The 20,661-nt window shown below is 36.1% G+C and overlaps 1 protein-coding gene across 1 annotated transcript in view; it reads right to left on the reverse strand.

Moving 5' to 3' along the window:
- Positions 1-20,661, reverse strand: part of DCC (DCC netrin 1 receptor) — a 1,043,477-nt gene that overhangs the window by 44,744 nt on the left and 978,072 nt on the right. The window contains exons 23-25 of the mRNA XM_075993861.1: positions 18,242-18,404; positions 9,718-9,944; positions 4,036-4,152 (exon numbers count right to left, since the gene is read on the reverse strand). Coding sequence (XP_075849976.1) covers positions 4,036-4,152; positions 9,718-9,944; positions 18,242-18,404 — 507 coding nt within the window. The remainder of the gene's footprint in view (positions 1-4,035; positions 4,153-9,717; positions 9,945-18,241; positions 18,405-20,661) is intronic.

Below are 20,661 nucleotides of genomic sequence, written 5' to 3' on the forward strand. Positions count from 1 at the left end.
TACCTCCTATTTTGTTTTTATTGCCTAGGATTGATTTTGCTATACGGGGTCTTCTCTGGTTCCATATGAAGCGTAAAATTATTTTTTCTATATCTGTGAAAAATGATGATGGTATTTTGATAGGGATTGCGTTGACTCTGTAGGTCACCTTGGGTAGTATAGACATTTTAACAATGTTGATTCTGCATACCCATGAGCATGGTATATTCTTCCATATGTTTACGTCCTCTACTATTTCCTTCTTCAGTGTTTCATAGTTCTCCCTGTAGAGGTCTTTTACCTCCTTAGTTAAATATATTCTAAGGTACTTTATTTTCTTTGTTACTATTTTGAAGGGAATTGAGTCTATCAAAAAATGGGCAAAGGACATGAACAGAAACTTCTCAAAAGAAGATAGAATAATGGCCAACAAACATATGAAAAAATGCTCAACATCTCTAATCATCAGGGAAATGCAAATCAAAACCACAATGAGATATCACTTAACTCCAGTGAGAATGGCCTTTATCAAAAAGTCCCCAAACAACAAATGCTGGCATGGATGCAGAGAGAGAGGAACACTCCTATACTGCTGGTGGGACTGCAAACTAATTCAACTTCTGTGGAAAGCAATATGGAGATACCTCAAAGCAATACAAGTAGATCTACCATTTGATCCAGCAATCCCACTACTGGGCATCTACCCAAAAGATCAAAAGTCATTTTATGAAAAAGATACCTGCACTCAAATGTTTATAGCAGCACAATTCAGCAAAGCTGTGGAAACAACCCAAGTGCCCATCAATTCATGAGTGGATTAATAAAATGTGGTATATGTATACCATGGAGTACTACTCAGCTTTAAGAAACAATGGTGATATAGCACCTCTTGTATATTCCTGGATACAGCTGGAACCCTGTATCAAGTTCCAGCTTGATACAGTGAAGTATCTCAAGAATGGAAAAACAAGCACCACATATACTCACCAGCAAATTGGTATTAATAGAGCAACACCTAAGTGGACATATAGGAGTAACATTTATCGGGTGTCAGGAGGGTGGGATGGGGGAGGAAGGGATGGGTATATACAACCACAATGAGCACGATGTGCAACGTTCGGGGGACGGACATGCTTGAAGCTCTTACTCAAGGGGGGAGGGGGGCATGGGCAATATATGTAACCTTAACACTTGTACCCCCATAATATGCTAAAATAAAAAAATTAAATAAAAATTCATTTATTTGACTAAATTGCTTTGATTGAATGCATACTACATGCCAGGCACTGTTCTGGTTATTGGGGCATGCAAATAATAAAAATAGGCAAAATCCGTGCTCTTGTAGAGATGATATTAAAATATAGGAAGCAAATAATAATAAATAAATGCGAAAATAAACAGGTGAGATAGTGATATGCAGTAACAAAGATAAAACAACAAAGAATAAAGAGGTAGAGAGCAACCAGAGATGTTATGTTGGGCAATGGTCAGGGTAGGCTGTTTATGAAGATAGCAGTTGAATGAAGACCTGATTGAAATGAGGGATAAGCCATGTAAATATCTACAAAAAGATTTCAGTCAAAGAAAACAGCAAGTGCAGAGTCCCTGAATTGAGATGTGCCTATTATCCAAGGAACAGAGAAGAGGGCTACATGGCTGTAATGGATTATAGAAAGGAGTAGAAGGAGAAGTGAGGGTTCAGCTCAGAGGCAGGATGACATGGGTCCTTGTAGCACATGGTACATTTATTGGATTTTGTTCCACATGTGGTGGAAAATCACAGAGGAGTAACATGATCTAATTCATATTAAAAGACTGCTGTGTAGGGGCAAGGGCTAAAGAAAATAGACTAGTTACAATCTCATAGCTGTAGTCTAGTCATTGGCAAGAGATGGTGGTGGCTTGGATAAGAGCAAAACAGTGAAGATGGAAGACAGTGGTCAAATTTGGGGCATGTTTTGAAAGCAGGAATTATTGAATAAGAAAAATAGCAAAATGATCAAGTTTACAGGTAGTGGAAGGAAATTATGGAAAGGCAAGGTTTCTGGTTTGAATGTAGCTGACGTGGCTGTTAGCCATTTGGAGAAGCTGGATTGACAGTATAGACATGGGTGTGGATTCTGGGAAGAGAATCAGGCTGGAGAATCAGCTGAGAGTCATCAGCATGAGACAGCACTAAGGCCTTCGGTACTGGATGATGAAAGATAAGATGCTAGTGTAGACAGAAAAGAGAGGAAGTCTGAAGACTGAGCTCTGGGGCATTCTCTAACTGTTAGAGATCACAAAGAAGAAGAGAAATAAGTGATGGATAATGAGGAGGAGCAGCCAGTGAGGTAGGAAGAAAACCAGGCATTTAGGATACTACAAGCCAAGAGAAGGAAGTGTTTCAGGAAAAAGGTAAGAGTCTATGCCAAATCTTGCTGAGAGTCTGAGATTTAACCATTTGATGTGATAATGTGGAGACTATTGATAACCTTGACAACCATGGTTTCAGTGGAGAGGGACTGTAAATATCTTTTTACGAACAATAAGAAAGATCAGAAATAGGAGAAGGTAAGTATAGACAGCTTTTTATATGTTCCAGTGAAAAGGAGAAATGGGGCTTTAGTTGGGTAGGGCAGTGGTGTCAAGTATCTTTTAAAACAGGAGTTATGATGGAATGCTAATTGTTCGTATGCTTGTTGCAGTGATCAGTATGGAAGTTACTTCCATACTGCTGGTGCAGGAAAGCAAAGAGGTAATTACAGAAGAGGAGCCCCTAAGTGGGTGAGAAGGGATGGCAACAAGATCCTCAGGAGCACACACAGATCAACTAGATTTAATGGAAGAATAGGATCCTATTTCCTGAATGCTTCTCGTTTCTTGGTGATATAAGAAGAAAGATTATGAGCTAAGAGTAGGGAAAGAAGAGAGGCATTGAAGTTTGAAAAGTAAGAATAAATATAAGACATTCATTTTATAAAGTGAAACAATGAAGCACTAGAGAAATGTAGTGGCATTTCCAAATAGATGAGAACACACCTTGGATATATTGTCCTAAATACTTAGTAAGTAGGTTATAAGTTTGTCTCCAGATGCACTGAGCGGTTAGGAATTGGTGGAGCTGCTGATTTTAGCAGGGTTGAGATTTTTTTTAGGTGAGTAAGATGGGGAAGAAAAGGGAGATGAGACTAAAGATAACAAATGACTATGGATCCTAAGTTGAGTTTGGAGGGAAATGAGGACATGAGGGGGATGAGGGATGGCAGGAAGGCAGCAGAGTTAATGCTTTGGAGGTCCTCGTGGTATTGAAGAATTGTTGGCAAGGGGGAAATAAAATAAGTGAGCAGGAAACTAATAAGGTGATAGAAAGAGGCATGATAGAAAGTGACATTTTGCATTGGTTTGATATGACACGGAATTATGAAATGGGGTGGGAAAGAACCAATATCATTGCAGGTAACATAAAGGAACTAACAGTCCAGGGTATCAGATGGATTATCTTCATGAATACTGTAATTACTAAGATTGATCATAGAGATAATTGGAAAGGAAGTGATCCCCAGACACTAATATCTTCAGTGAATGTGGGAGGATGACAGAAAACTTCAACAGGAGGGGCTAGTTAAGTGGGTATCTGACAACACCTGCTTTCAAGGGAGCTAGGTTATTTAAAAGTGAAAAGTGGACCTATCAAAAAATAAAAAACAAACAAACAAACAAAAACTATAAGATGATTGTTAGAATAAGATTAATAAGACTAACAGAAATTTCAGCTTTTTATATAAATTCATATTTTTTACAATTTCTTAAATACATAGCCATCTGTTTGCCAACAGACAGACCATTAGATTGTATGCAAAAAAAAAAAAAAAATTGGACAACAGAGGGAGCACTCTGACTTCTAATTACAAATGATACGGTTTTAGTTATTCTTTGTTATTTCCATTTGCCCAGAAAGTTCAAGGAAAACTCTAATTATTTTTGATAATGTGATATTTTATAGAAAAGATGCAAACAGAAAGCATTTCATTCCTTCATTGAAAGAATGAAACTGTGGTCCCAAACTTGACTCACCAGGATTGTTGGACTGTGCGTCCATGGGGATCATGAGCTTGGCCCGGGTGGCTCTGCGTGCAGCCAGTGACCTCTCCAGGGTGGACATGGAGCTCCCTGCTTCCTCAGTGTCCTGACCTAAAAAAGAAAACATACTCCTGAGCAACACCCCTTCTTCAATGATGCTGCATGTTATGTAATTTCCAGCCAGGCATTCAAATGCCTTTTTAGTCTCACAAATATTTTAAATGATAATATTTATTTCTTATTATCCAAATTAGACAACTTCTTTGTACAAATATTAATAAAATTAGGTGTAACCTCATTACCCAGAGTAAACTGCTATTTAAATTTTGATGCTTATAATTTTTGCATGTGTATGAATGCGTGAAAGTGGAGGGTATATACTAATATATTTATCTTTCAAAAATGGCATTATGCCATATACACTAATTTGTAACAGGCTTAAAAAATAACACAAAGTTCTTTTCTCTGTCAATTAATGTCAGTAATATAATTTTTAACAGCTACGTAATCTTCCATTCTATTGATTTACTACAATTTATAAAACTAATACATTAGGCCCAAAGACATTAAATCTTATTACAAAAATGGTAGGAAATAAATTATATTCTTCAAAAATAACAATGGGCACATTTATATAAGTTTATGATTCCATTAAATATCATACTAAAAAGTTATTAAAAATAAGAATAAAAATGACATGCATATTTAAATGGTAACAATACATGTTAAGAAAAAAATAAAAGTTCTGAATAGTGTGGATCATATGTGTCCATTTGTGTAATATACATATAAAAGCATACTGTGCACAGGTACATTGTAAATATATATGCATGTATATATGTATATGTATATGTAATTTATATTATATCTGTGTAAGAAGATTAGATGTGCAATTTTTAACATTGCTTTTCTTTTGTGAAAGGGATTAGGAATTTGGGATGGAGAAGAGGCAAACACACTTTTTACTATTTGGAGTCCTATTTTCATCATTTTTTGTACTTTTTTCTTGTTTTTTATCACATGCATTCACTCTTTTTTAAAATTAACATCATAGTTAATAAAGTTTAAAATTAAAAATAATGCGGGGAGAAGCTTCCACATGGGCAAGATAATGGTAGCTGCCTAAATCTCACTCTGTCCACACATCCTGAGAAAGTACAGGACCATATAAAACAAATACAAAATACAACTATGCAAATCCTTTTGGATCCAGCATGACCAAAAACCAGAAAACAGGACAAATTCAAATTTCCTGTAAGTACAAAAATAAATAATACTTTCTAGCAAAGCTATTGCTAAAGCAACAGCAACAAAATGTTTCTGGAAAGCAGAATGTCTGAGAAAACTGTAAAGAAGAGAGAAGAAAGGAATAAAGATCCCAAGACTGATTAAAAATCATCCACAAAATAGAAAGTACAGCCCAATTGTAAAAATATTGAAGACGTTTTTTAGGAGACCAGAACATTTAAAAGTATGTGGGTTTTAAAGTGGTAACATCAGAAAAGCATCATTTTTGGAGCAAAACAAAAAGAAAGAGATTCTTTTCTGTAAAAAATTTAGTGTCTAAAATGACAATAAAAGAGAAAAAAGGGTGTAGGGCTGAAAAATATTGAAAAGATTGAAAATATTGAAAAGATTCAATATATTTCAATATTTCAATATTGAAAATTTCCCAAATTTGGCAAAAGACATGAATCTATAGATTCAAGAAATTTAGTAAACCCCAAACAGGATAAAACTCAAGAAATTCATGCCAGACACATGATAGTTCAACTTCTGAAAATTAAAGACAACATCCACAACAAAATCTTAAAAGTAGTGAGAAGAAAACAACCTTTTTATAGGGGTAAAACAATTAGAATGACAACGTATTTCTCATCAGAAAACAAAGAGGCCAGAAGTGACACATTCTTTAAGTACTGAAGACGAACTTTCAACCCAGAGTTGGATTAACAATATCTAGCCAAGATATACTTCAAGAATGAAGGTGAAATTAAGTCACTCCCCAGTGAAGGTAAACAAAGAGAATTTGTCTCTAGCAGATTAACCCTCAAAAAATAGCCAAAGGAATTTCTCTATAAACAGAAAATAATAAAAATAAATCTTGCATAATTAAAAAGGAAGAATAAACAACAGAAAGAGTAATAGTATCCATTAAATACAATAGCCCTTTCTCCATTTTAGTTTTCAAAATTATGTTTGACAGTGAAAGCAAAAATCAGAACACTATCTTATGCGATTCTCAAAAAAAAGTAATTCTAGATTCAACTAGGGTAACAGTTTTCTAATAAGCCATTTGATATTACCGGGTGTCTGTCTGTATATGGTTTTGATTTTGAACAAAATTGTTTTTCTATTACTCCTTTAGAGTATAAAATTTTTTGGTAGTATCACTTTGTGGTTTGTCTCTTTCAGAGACCACCTGACATTATTCACCATTGGTCCAAACAGGGTTGGGAAATTGAAATAAAAGATTTAATAAACATGTAAATAATTCAAAAAAGCTAATAAAAAGTAAGTATTCAGTCAAATTGGCCATTAGGTGCTAGGTAGTCATTTCAAAATGTTATTCACTTCATTGAACATCTTTTTTTTTTTTTTTTAATTGAATACCACCAACTGCCATAATGTTGAAATTTACTTTTTCATTCTGAAAGTAAGAAACCAATCCTATGGTCTTGTTGTAGTAGAATTATACTACAGGATAAATGCATTTCAAGAAAGCAAATTCTATTTATAAGTCATGGAGATCAAATAGACCTAAACACTTGCCTTTCTCTGTTGTAAATTGTTAAGCAAAGAAGACAATTTTGAAATGCAATAAACACAGAAAAGATGTGTCAAAGTAACAGAGGAAATGACTTTTATCATCTTAATTCCTAGATATCTTAGTAGGATATTCTATTTGGATGGTTAGGGAATAAAGTAAGTTTTGTCTAAGCAGCTTCAATACTAGAAGTAGGAAAGAATGGGTAAAAGCAATAAGTAAATTTCACTTGATGAAATTTTTATTGTTGTTAACTCAGCTATTGCTCAATTTAATTTTTTTCCATAGCTAAAGTATAAATATTGCATATTAATTTCTAGTTTTATCCAAAGAGCTAATTTCATGGGCAGAAAATGGGATAAGCACTTATATAAAAGTACTACAAAAAATAATTGAAATTGGATTAACAAAACATGAATTTTGGAGTCAGATGGACTTTTGGTCCTGGCTGGCTGATACTAGCTCTGAACTCTAGGCATGTTACTTAACCTTTCCTAACTTTAGTTGCTTCATTTATTATGTGAAGACAATGACAGCACCTAGCTCAAAGTATTTTGTGAGGATTAAGATAATGTATACAAGTGCCAATCACAGAATTTAACATAGAGTAATCTCTCCTTACAAAGTTATTGCCTACTCAGAAACTCCATTGTTAAATATAATGCTTCTTGGTAATGCTATTCACTAATGTTGAGTTTTGTTCTTTTAATCAGGAGAACACAATGAACACAATGTAATATAAAGTATAACTTGTGGGATTTTGAGGGCTATGTTCTCTGTTATTACAAAATTGGCAGCTAGATCCTCAAATTCAGGACAAATTGCCACAAAAACTCTTTCATTCTAAAGAAAACAACCATCATTTGGGATTAAACCTTCCCTCAGGACTTGTTAAGAGACATCAAAACTAGTATGGCTGCCCCCAAATGTCATCTCATTATGTAAAATATGAAGGGAAAGGCAAGAAGGAGGTGTGCTAGAAGTCATTTGGCAAAACCTTTCGAGGGCAGAGAGGCAATTTTATTCCCTCCAGCTGTTCTCCTCTTCCTGAGTCAAGAACAAAGTTGCAAGAGGAATCACCTGTGAAATGTAGAGGTTCCTGCAAAGGAGGTCTGTTTTTCATTCTTTCCCCAGGTGGAAGCCTGTTCAGGCAGCAGGCTTGCTGGTCTACCCTGTGTCCATCCAAGCAGAGGAAAAGGTAGTCGAAGAAAGCAGGCCTGAGGGAGGGCTGGTGGTGGAGCCCATGTTCTCTCACCACTGTGCCTGGTAAGGATGTAGGGGATTCCTTAAGGCCAAGTGGACATGTGGAAAGTTGGTCATGTTTGAGTCCTCTTGCTGGAATTTTCCCAAATGTTGTGGCCCACCAGAAACCCCATGAGGTAACAGGGTGAGCTATGTCTGGTGGGGTGATGTTAAGCCCTGACTTGGTTTCTCACATCATGGAACTGGGCAATGGAGGAATCCCACAAGGTCCCATAAAGAATCATACTTGTGTTTCATAAGAGACCCAGAATGCAGATACAACACAGAGGCCAGACCACGTGTCCTGAAAACCAGTGAAGAACTTGAAACAGTCCTTTCTTCCCTCCCTCCTCCCTCCCCTCTTCATCCCATCCCCCTTCCCCCACAGACCCAGGAAGAGTGGAGAGCTAGGGACAGATGCAAGGGTGCTTCTGGAAAAGACTGTGCCCCCCATCCTTCTGCCCAACCTCACCACTCTGAGGTGCTGGAAAATTTTTTTAAAAAAAGAATAAATTGTGACACCCCTCCAGACCTCAGAGCCAGAAGTCTAGCTGGACAGAAGGAAGGAGACTCTTTAATTAAATTTCAGATTACAGATTTTAACAGGACTAGACTGCCCTTTAATAACTGAAAGTTCTTCAATATGCTTCCATAGATTAAAAAGAAAGAAAGAAAAAAGAAATAACTGAAAGTGACAGAGAAGTTAGGGAATCTACCTAAGATATCATTTAAAGGCTAGAAAAGACAAATTCAACAATCCATGGTTGAAAATAAGAAACCGAATTCCTTATTTATGCAATTCTGAGCTGATAGAATACAGCAAACCAGTCACACATTCAACTAACTAAAATATTTTAATTCAGTTTAAAAACAGCAGCTACTCCTTCTATAATCACATCATGAATAGACCAAAGATATTTTTTCAGAGTATTTGGTTGATTATCCTATTTCCTATAAGCACTTAGATAATATGAGGACCCACAAAAAGTGAACTATCTTATAACCACTTTCTAATGTTCTTAGTTATTTCTGGATACCAGTGATTTTTCTGAACCAATTCATTGAACAGTGGGCTTTTCTCTTCAGATCCCTTTGCATAACAACATAGCTTTCAAACAGATTCCATCAAGACAGGCTGGTGATCATATAATGTAATTGTATGGGGACAACAGTTAATTTTGATGGTACTCAAAGTAACAGAATATTGGATTTTTTTATACTTCAAGTGTTCCTTATCTGATTTTTTAACATAAATAACTGATAGCAGATTTGGAATCATCTTTTGATTATCTATAGAAATAGGGAACTAAAAATATATTGGCTTCAAATTGTATTGCCTTGAAAAATATTTTTGCCTAAGATTTAACAAAAACGCATTCAATTCATTTAGGCTCCACATTTCAATATTTCCCAACTGTATTACTTTTGAACCCTCAGAAGTTTCAAGAACAAATAAAATTATGAAACGCAAGTGTCAGGATAATGGAGAAGAAGGACATTTAACTGGTTAATCAATTACCTTTATATTGGATTATTTTAATTATTGATAATGACCCATATCAACATTCAAGCTGATGAAAAAGATACCACCGCAGAAGAAGGAGTTGAAAACTCTCCTGTGGGGCTCAGAATGGCGTGTTCCAGGATGCCAGGGTGCAGATAATTACCTGAATGAGAGGTGCTTTTGCTCCCCAGTTGGGTTTCTGACTGGCTGTGGCTGACTGGTGTGAGATCTTGGCAACTTTGAATGGGAGAGTCCCTTCCTGTGGGGTCAGTGCCCGATGGCTTCTCAATATTTTTCATCTCCATTTCTTCATGATGGATCCAAAGGTCAGGGGGTCGGAGGTCCTTCTGGCTGCCTTTCCTTTTGCCAATGCTGTGGGTGGCCCGTTTCCTATGGAACAAAGTTAGAAGGCAAAAGTGAGAGCCTCTATTCAGCAGCACTTCCTTCTCTTTCCTCAGTCAATTCAAGTTAGAAGCATGGGAGGAAACAAAAGGACTCCCAGGAGGAGCCCTGTGAAACCCAGGAATTGGCAGACTCTTCTTGGCTGCCTTTCCTCTTCTCCCCTGGAGCTTCACTGCATGATAGGAGATGTGGTGCTGAATCCCGAGGGCCTCGGCTGCCTGCCAGAGAGCTCCTCACTCCAGCTTCACTGGCTGCAGATTCATGTGCAAGGTGACAATGGGTTGGATGGAGCCATATGCCAATCTTTGGAGCTAGGCATAAGGTACCTGACTGCAACATCTGTTTAGGAGATAAATGAAGGAGTTGCGTCAAAAGGTCAAATGGAAATAAAAAGGGCAGAATTTGTGCCAACAGCTAAGATCGGGGCTTAAAAGAAAGTCTATACCTCAGCTGTATAATTTAATGTGCAATTGGGAAGCTTGCTATTCAAAAACAAAAGGCCGCTAAAGGGCATTCTTCGGAGAATAAAACACTTTTGCCTTGGAGTCACTAAGTATCTAGATTCAAACACAGTGAGACCCATCCTTGGAAAAGAGAAGAACACAGTTTGAAAATGTGAAGCATATGTCTTTTGTTTGCCTCAATAAGGATTAAGCAACCATAGATTTATTTTTTTGGGTTTTTTTGTCTTTTTTTGGGGGGAGGGGGTTGGTGATAATCTCTTCTTGGGGCTAGTGAGATTCAAAGGCTCCCTGCATGCATGCTAAGTAAAGTAGCATGATACTTCATGCTAGCCATTCTCTACAACAGGGGGTGAGTAAACTATGGCTTGCAAGCCAGCCAAATCTGCCCATAGCCTGGTTTTGTAAATAAAGTTTTATTAAAACTCATTCATTTTTGCATTGCAATGGCAGAAATGAATAGTTATGACAGAGAACATATGGCTTGAAAATCCTAAACAATGTATTTATTATTTGGCCCTTTTCAGAAATTATTTTTGACCCCTATTCCACAGCTTTTATAATGTTTAAAAATCTCTAATTGTAACTTCCATTTCTTTAAAAATAATATCTCCTGTAAGACAGAATGCAAATAGTCAAAATCTAGCTTTGATGGAAGTCCAGAGAAGCACTTCCTTCCCACTTCCCTAATTTGCAATGAACACTTTATTATGATAGCTGCATTCCATGGTTGCTAAATAGTTCAAACAAGCTGCTCTCAGTGAAAATACTTTGTAACCTATGCAAAGCCATTGGGAGTGGCTTTGATTTCCCAATTGCTGAATAAGCAGCTTTGTAAATATTAGGTAATTAATAAATGTTTGGTGGTGTGATTTGTTGAATTTTCTATAATATTTCTTTTTTGACTTTCCTGAAGCATGCTGATGAGGACAGGAGACAAAGAACCACAGACTTAATCTATTTTGTAGCTTTATAGAGAAAAAATATAACTACCTGCAGCTCCACACTGCTGTGGAGCATTTCTAGACAATGGTCTACATAACTCCTAGATCTCTTTCCTGTGTCTAAAACAACTCAGTGCTAACCATCCATTCCTTGAGTTCTTTTCTGTACACTTCACGTGCCCACAGGAAACGCATCTGCAACTCACACATTGCTTTTTATATTATCTATCCTTGGTAACTTCATAGAAGAACATAATGTCATTCTCAAACTGGGGGGCTTCACCATATTACTCCCTTCTCTCTACCAGTTCAAAATGCTAAATAACTTAACCCCAGCATCTATGTGACTTCCCACACCACCAATTCCCAAATCCAGGACAGCATAGTCAGATGCCTCATGATAACTCAATATGTAAATAGTCTGTGTATTAGCCAAGCAATTTTTGAAACCAGCAATAAATCATGAATTCTGGTTTCCCCTTGATTATATCCATTCCTTTTTATTCATTCATTCATCTGCCAATCCCTATGACTCCTGTACCATGCATTCCCAGCTGTCTTCTCTTTTAAAAATAGTTTCAAACTTGGGCTAAGGCAGAACTTTTTATGTGTTGTGATTCAAAACCTCCATCTGGGAAGAAATCATCATTCCTGATAAAATGCATGGATATTTTTCTGATGGGTTTCAATATGTTGAGACCACTTCCTAGAAGCTACTCACCCACCTAGCTGACTGTCATTTAAGAATCTAAAGATCTCTAAACAGATTTTATTTTCTTTTTGTATATATTTGATTAATGAATTTCTAACTACTTTTGTGTCCTGTAATGTCTCTTATCAAGAGAGAAATCTTTGGCTTTGGAGAGGCCAATCCCAATACCCTCACCTCTACCACAGCAGGTTTGTAATAAAACTGGCATATGCTCCTAACTAAATTGTCTGAAATTTGTCTTAAAACCTACAGGAACAGCTGTCGCCCTGACCTTCTGCCCATCTGTTGGTTGCTGACATGACTACTGCTCATTGTAGCTCACAGTTCCTCTGTTTCACCATTGGAGTCTCCACAATTTGGATGTAGACGCTCAGCGCAATGGTTCCAAAAGTGTGGTCTGTGGACCGGAGGCATCAGGAGCACCTGGGAACTGGTTAGAAATGCCCATTTTCAGGCCCCCTCAGCGCTACTGAATCAGAAACCTGGGAAAGTGGGGAGCGATCTGTGTTTTAACAGCTCCCCGGGTGACTCTGATACACCTAAAGTTTGAGAAGCACTTAGTGAATTATTTGTTTTATTTTAAAGCTAGTTTTTCTATTAGATATAGAATATTTCACATGTTTATCTCCTCTCCAAATACTCAGTACATCTTTTCCCACAGCTACTAATAATCCTTCTGCTTCCGAAATAGCTTTAGAGCAGGAAAGTGTCTTCCTATCCCATGTATTCTTGAATAAAGGCATAGCAAAGAATCCTTCAAGGCTCTCTGCTCTCTCCTCATACCATGGCACAGCTTTCCTATTATAATCAAGTACTAGTGTTCTATTTTTTGTTTTGTTTGTTTATTTATTTAGCTTCTTCCCAGAATGGCTTCACAATCCTATTTACTTACAAACTACTTATTCTTTAAGGTTCTCCCTCTCCTTCAACGATCCTTCCTGACCATTTTAAGTCAACGCAATCTTAGCATATCTGAATTGTTTCCTTCATCTCTCTCTATACCACACACCCTGGCAATAATTGCCCTCTTACTGAGCTGTCCAGTTTCTCCCTCTGTGACAATGCAATTCCTCCAGTGATACTGCAGCAAACTCTGTTTCCTTCACTTCTCTAACATCATCCATTGTTTTGCAGCATTCAGTCATTTATTTATCCAGTCAATATTTATGACACATTGACTATGTGTCAAGAAATGTGCTAAGTACTACAAAACAAAGATGAGTAAGGCATTGGGAGCTTAGTCAATGAATAAAAATGTTGTTGCTCTTGGGAGTTTCTGCATCGCTGGAGTAAGGAGCATGCATGGGAGCATGGCAGGTGTAAGGCTGAAAAAGTAGAAGAGACCAAATCATAGGAGGCTTTATCTCCAACAGAAGCACTTTTAATAATATCAAGAAGTCAGTGGGGCATTGCAGAAAGATTTTTAGCTCATGAGTTAATATTAATCAGATTTGTTCCTTTTTATGATGCAGATCACATACTGAGCACGTGATGATCATTTGAATTGAATAATAAGAATTTTCCACTATTGACATGAAAGTATTTTTTTGAAAGCTTCTTCTCTGGTTCTTTATTGGTCCACCTGTTTCTTATTTTATACATAACCCATTACTTTAAGGGGAGTTTCTTTCTTTTCCACTTTTAATCAGTATGTTGGAGATGGGAATGGGTAAAAACCAACCTTGGTCGAGTGTCCATTTTATGCAACTTACATTAAAGCTCTAAAACACTGCTATCATCTTACAGATTCTTTTGCCACATTGTAATAAATTAGTTCCCACTATGTGCTTAGGTATCCTCTTCTAAAGTCAATCATAGGAGGCAAACAAATAGACAGCTTGTACTAATTCCAGTGGCTAAAAGACATGCCCAAGATCTAATGGAGATGGAGGCAGAAACATTCTGCCCCACGAGGGGTTTAGGAAAGGCTTTAGGAAGTAAGGAAGCCTGAAGTGAGTGTGAAGAATTGATTACAAGTTAACTAGGAGAAGTTATATCGGGAAGTATAAATATTTCCCCTCTTTCTCTGACCAAATAGTTCCCCAAGGTTTCAAGCCTTTTTATTGTCTATCTTCATTATTTGTATTCTACTAACTGCTATTCAAACAAACAAACAAACAAAAAACTTGTATCCAGGACAAATTCTAGATGCTGAAATATATCTGTATTTTACGAACTGGAATTAAAGTATATTGAAGTAATTGCCAGTTAAAATCCCTATGAGCTAAATACTGAAAAACAATTAAAATGTTAGAAAGTTGACAATCAGTGAAAGTGACCTATGGTAGCTTAAAATACAGTAGATTTCATTGAAGAGCTTAAACATTTGATCCTCAGTACTGAAAATAATTATTCTTTGTCAAGATTTGAATGTGCACTAATCTTTAAAACTTGCTGTGCAAATGTTAAATCACACAGAAGGCTCAGCTGACCAGCAAGCAATTCTGTCAAGTGAACTCTGCAATTTATTTACATATATAAATTGAATGTGTTCAGACAATATTGCTGATAACCTATCCAGGTAACTTCCTTTGAAGTGTAATAACCTTGTGGACTGGATTTCCAGAATATGCTCCATGTCAAATATTTTACCTTTGATATCTACAAATAAATTTTAACTTGTAACATGTGATCAGTTTGTTGGCCAGGAAAATTTTACTGCCTATTAAAAAATACAGAAAAAAATTTCATCAACTTGAAGTTTTCATAATTTTTATTATAATATTTTATAATTTTAATATAATATAATTTTTCCATATTATAATATTCTACTATAATCTCATAAAAATTTTAAATTAAATAATTAGAAAGAAATGGAAAATTATTTTTTATTTCCTATTAATTTAAACCTAATGCTACCATATGAATCCATAATTTAGTAGTATTCCATGGAGGAATTTCTATATTTTAAAGATAGAGGGGATGATAGAAAGTATTTAGTCCCATTTCCTCATTATATTTGAAGAAACTGCCCTCCAAAGATTAAGGGTCTTCCCTTAGGGGATATAATTAGTTTAATAAAAGAAGTAGTAGAACCAGAATTAGAACTTGGGTTCTAACTTTTTTTAGCTAGTTTACATCATAAAAATGAAATCTTACCCACTAGGCAGTGAATCAGATAGCCTATCTCATTATTAAATACATACACACATGCACATAAATTGTAAAACACTATAAACCAATGGAAAAAATACATAGACACTAACTTCAATAAGGTATTACTGATAGTTCATAAAAATGTTTTAATCCACTTGGATATAATTCAACTTCCCCAACAAAACACCAAGAAAAATTTACATTCTCCTGTACTTTCAGGCAGAGATATTCAAGAAGTCCATGAATGTGTTTCCTACTTCATCTTATTAATTACATTAAACTCCCATTTTTCTGAGAGTCCTGTAAAGGATTTTATTTCTGTTTCAGATTGGAATTGATTTTGCTTTCACCTGCATTACTCAATTTGTTCTAAAGTGCTCAATGGTGGTGATTTGGGGGCTCAGGGTCTTCAAGACAAACAAAATTAAAACTCAGAAATAACTTGAAGGAGAAAATTTCTTTTTCTCTTTCTCTCCTAATATATGTAAACAAAGAGACCAAAATAAATGCCAGGTAGTCTGTTGTATGAAACAAAGTGTGGAAAACCAAATAAATATTAAAAGATTTTGAGGGTGGGGTGAAGAAAAAACAAAGAAAACAGCTATAAATTTATTTTCTTTTGGTTTTCAGTCATTCAAGGAATCATTTATTCTTTAATTCATTCCCTAATTTTAAAAACTAGTCATACCCAGGGTCCTACTCTTTCTAAATGAAAGGCTTAAGCTTTTACCAAATTGCTTAGGGTAGAAGATTTAAGATGATTTGAGAGTTTCTCAACATGCTGTCAAATCCCTTTTAGGCTTTGAGAAGACTTGTGTTGTCTCTGAGGAGAAACAACATATATCCAGGAATCCAGTTAATCAGATCAATATAACCCTCAAATACTCTTCTCACGGTAACGAGAATGGGGACAAAAAAAATAACAAAAATCGAAAAACTAACCCTCAATAGCTGGCTTAGTTAAATTAAGTTCAATTTAGTGATTGCACCAATGTTTTAAAGACAATTAAGTGAAGTGTGATTTTGGTGCCTCTTTCACCTCTGTTTATGTAAATCCTAAGCCCTGCTTCAGAGACCCGCTGTCTTGATGTTCTACCATTCCATGTTTGCACAACCCCTTTCTTGAGAATGCTGCACCAAGTAATGCCTTACTCAAGTTACTTTTCACCCAAAGCTTTATTTATGCGTCTAGCCCTCTGGAAGTTCTGTGGGCCATTACGACTTCCCACAGTGCTTACACATGAGGCTGGCCCAGTTAAGCTCATTCCATCAGGATTCTTACTGGAAACCTGAGGCCAGCACAGCAGCTCTTATCAGCTTCCAAATAGTCCAACTTCAAAAATGCCGCTGAATATAAAATCTGCCCTCCTGTAGAAACAAATTTAACACAAAGGCTGTGTCTATACCCCTATATCACTTTCTTCAGTATGGACCTCTTCTCCTATGCTGTTTCTAAACATCTCACTTTAGAGTGCTGGAAAATACTCTAGAGATCAACAACTAGAGTTATAGGATTTTTTAAAATAGAAAGTCTAAGCTATTAGCAAAGGAAGTGGAGAAATTATTTGCTATATAATCTTTGTCCAGCCATGTGTACAGTATATAGCTGTCAAACCAGCCACCTATGGGCCCATGCCTCAGGCTTTCAGAGATAGCACTATGTCTAAGGCCAAAACAACAAAAACAAAAACTCACAAGAAGAGCCTATGACAGTGAACCTAGTGAGAGAGTGTAGCTGAAAGAGACACATGAGACTGGATTTGAAAAGGGCTAGAGAGTCAAAGAGGCAGAGAATGGCCAGGAGATTATTGCTAACTCCCAGAAACGGCTGACACAAGGTTAATATGTTGGTTATGGGATGTTACTGTAAAGAGATAAGCTAGATTAAAACCACCTTTTCATTCTAAACTTTGTACTTTCTAACATTGTCTGCATGTGCTAGCATCTAAAGCTGCATCGTATGAAAATATTTGAACTTTTAACCTCTGACAATTAATCTTAGGCAGATTATTTGAACCATTTTGAATCTCTGGACTTCCTCTTTATAACAGAGTAGTCGCCCCTCTTGCCATAGATATGGAAGTGTAATATTGAGAGTGAGTAGTATATAATAGGGAATGGACTGAAAAACAATAGCAAAAAGATTTTCTGTCTCTTTAAAACATCCTCCACTCCTTTTTGAGAACTAAAACCTGCATCCCTTCTCAGGCCAGTGGTTGGGAGGGATAGGGTAAGTCTTTCATTATTTGTGCTAAAGGAGATGGCTCAGCCCAGACCTGCTAAACAGAGGTCCTGGGCAGAGGTCATAAGATTGTCTTCAGTGGGGACGGGACGATCAGAATCACCAGCTGTAGTTGGCCAGTAATTGCCTGAAGCTGAGAACCCATCCTTTAAAAGCTCTGCATTTCTGTTTATTATTAGGACAATGGGATTTCAGACAGGAGTCTCTGACCTCCTCCTTTGCCAGCAAAGTAATAAACTTCTCTTTCTTTCTCCTCAAATCGCTTGTTCTTATTTTTCTGATGCATCCTCAAGGACAAGTGTTTGAGCTTTCTGTAACATCTTCTTTAACTACTGCCTCCAAACTAAACACTCCGTAGGATTGTAACTGCATTGAGTTTGGTATCCTATATTTAGGCTTCCATTCAACAAGTATTGATTAACTGCCTACAGGTCTCCTTGTCAAAAGTGCTAAATAAATATTTATAGAGGAACACACATTTCCAACCTTTTGTATGTGATTGCAGAAAGGGTCATAAGCAAGGGTGTGGTAAAGACCATTCTCCAAGTGTTACCTAAGGAACAGCTGCCCTCACTTGAAACTGAGAAGTAGTCTGGTAAAGTAAAAGCAAACAGAGATGCAAGTGGGTCCCAAGTGGCTTTGTTTGTTATTAAATCTGCAAGTTTAGCCCTCACTTGCTTAATTGTAGGCCTGAAATAGACAAAAGGTAAGGTTTTACCAGGGTCAGGAGATAAGGAAATGTGATGAGTTATGAAAGAACACAGAAAGAGAGCTGTCAAAAACATAACCCCCCAAAATAGTGACTTCTTTTCTCTCCAGCTGTTACCTACTTTCTCTGCTGGGCTGAAGAGCGTCGGGTGCAAATCACAGCCACGATCGCCACCACCAGCACTGTGATGACACCAACGGTGACTACAATGATCACAAGCAGGTTGCTGTTCTTCTGAGGGGTGACGCTGCCATGTGGGGGATGCATCTGTCCAATGGGTGGCTCTGGGAAAACATGGGCAAATGTAGTTCAGGTTTAGGAAGCTGTACCAGTGGGTGTTTGTCAAGCTTGCTCAGGGTTTTAAAGAGTTCCTGTTGTTCTGGGCATTTCTGAAGCTGGGTGAAGGGGGGAAAGCAATGAAAAATGAAAGGAAAGACATAAACTGTCTACACGAGATAAACAAATACCTTTGTATGCACAAAGAACTTGTACAGGAACGTTCATAGCACCATTATTCAGAATAGTCAAATATGGAAACAACCTAAATGTGTATGTATTGACAAATAAATAAAGTATGATATATCCATATAATGGATTATTATCCAGCCATAAAAAGAAATGCAGTACTCATACATGCTATAATGTGGACGAACCATGGAAACATGCTAAGTGAAAGAAGCCAGACACAAAGGGAAGCGTATTATATGGTTTCATTTATATGAAATATCCAGAGTAGGAAAATATATGGAGACAGAAAGTAGATTAGTGTTTGCCAGGTGATAGGGAGGAGGCTGAATGGGGAAGAACTGCTAATGGGTGTAGGGTTTCCCTCTGAGTGATGAAAATGTTCCGGAATTAGATAGTGGTGATGGTGGCACAACCTTATAAATATACAAAAACCACTGAATTGTATACTTTCAAAGGATGAATTTCTGGTATATGAGCTATATCTTAACTTAAAAAATTCAGCTATTGTATTGAGTGGAAAGATGGAAGTGGAAGAAAGATATAATTTGTACTATTAATATAAGAATTCTAAAGTGACAAGGGCTAGAGAGGCTGTGGGTTATGAAGAAATACTGTTTATTTGATTCTGCAAAAGACAAACTCTTTGACACCAATCATTTATAATTTACTTCCATTCCTTGTAAGATGCTATCAATAAAGTGCATTTAAGTTTTCAACCTGTCAAAGGTGAACAAATCCAACTTAAAAGCAGCCAGTGGGTTCAAATGAGTGTCATGAAGTTCTAATACAAATGTTCTCCTGTGTTGCATTGGTACCTCATGATAGAAAATATCTGGGCAGAAAATAACAGAATAATAAGACATTTGTGATAAGTTGCTTACCTAAATAAGAATGGCTAATGATTCTCTATATTGGTTACTTCAACCCTCAGTCAGTGATCAATCAATTAGAAATACTCTGTTCTATGCCATGTTTGTCATTGCAAGTTATGTTTTAAAAAGTAAATATTAGCTTATGATTTTATTCATACATCAATTTAGAAAGTAGAAAAAAGTAACGAGTTTGAATGTTTTCGTAGACTTACATTTAATTATTTTTCTTTTACAACCTATATTAGTTTTCAATAACTCTTCAGCAACATATTTAGGCCTTATGAACCTTAGTGCCTTCATCAGTAAAATGAGAATAGTAATATTTATTGTCTACAGTTACTGTAAGACTTAGAGAAAATACATACCCAGCAACCATTTCAATGCCATCTATAAGTGCTTATAATAACATTATACAACTGAAGCATTAAATAAAATGTTGCCTCAATTAATAATCTATCATAGCATTTAGGATCCTTCCAGAGTAGATTTTCAAACTACAAAGCTTTTAGGAATAATACTCAGTGTGAAAGATAAACCAACCTTTTCTCACAAATTAATATAATAGCTCAGGACTTGTCTCAAAATCAAAATATCTTTTGACAAGTTACCTAAGAATCATTGCTTTTTTATAAAAAAAAGAGAGTCACCAAAACATAAATTATTGCGGATATATTATTATTGGAAAAACAAGCACTTCTGATATAACTTGAATTTCAGAGAAAGGAGCATTTTTAAATAGCACTTTCTGTTAAAAAAATTATGATTATAAATGAAAGAAATAAGATTTCCTTGAAGTAATTTTTAGATTTACCATAAAAGAATGAAGCCAGCAGTGAAAGGTCAAAACTTTCTGTGTCATAGTTTTACTTATTATTTAAAAAGTTATTTTACAGTAGTGTCTTAATATGCCCTTTCTATGTTTAATAAATTAATTTATTGGAATAAATTAAGCTTTTATGTGAGAACTTACAAGAGTGATAGTTAGGGATCTTATACATTTTTATTAGCACAACTTAAACTTAACAGTTCACCATTTCTGACAAATTTGAGTCATACATAGCAGTACACCTTGTGAAAATTTTCAAAAATGTGGTAAGCTAAAATTATTTAAATTTCTACCCTTATTTCTTTCTTTCCACCCAGAAACACATCATGTTTCAAGTAAAAAAATAATGACTCTGGATTCTGCTCAGCACAAGTG

This window comes from Microcebus murinus, chromosome 17 (genome assembly GCF_040939455.1).
Source record: "Microcebus murinus isolate Inina chromosome 17, M.murinus_Inina_mat1.0, whole genome shotgun sequence".
Classification (NCBI taxonomy): domain Eukaryota; kingdom Metazoa; phylum Chordata; class Mammalia; order Primates; family Cheirogaleidae; genus Microcebus; species Microcebus murinus.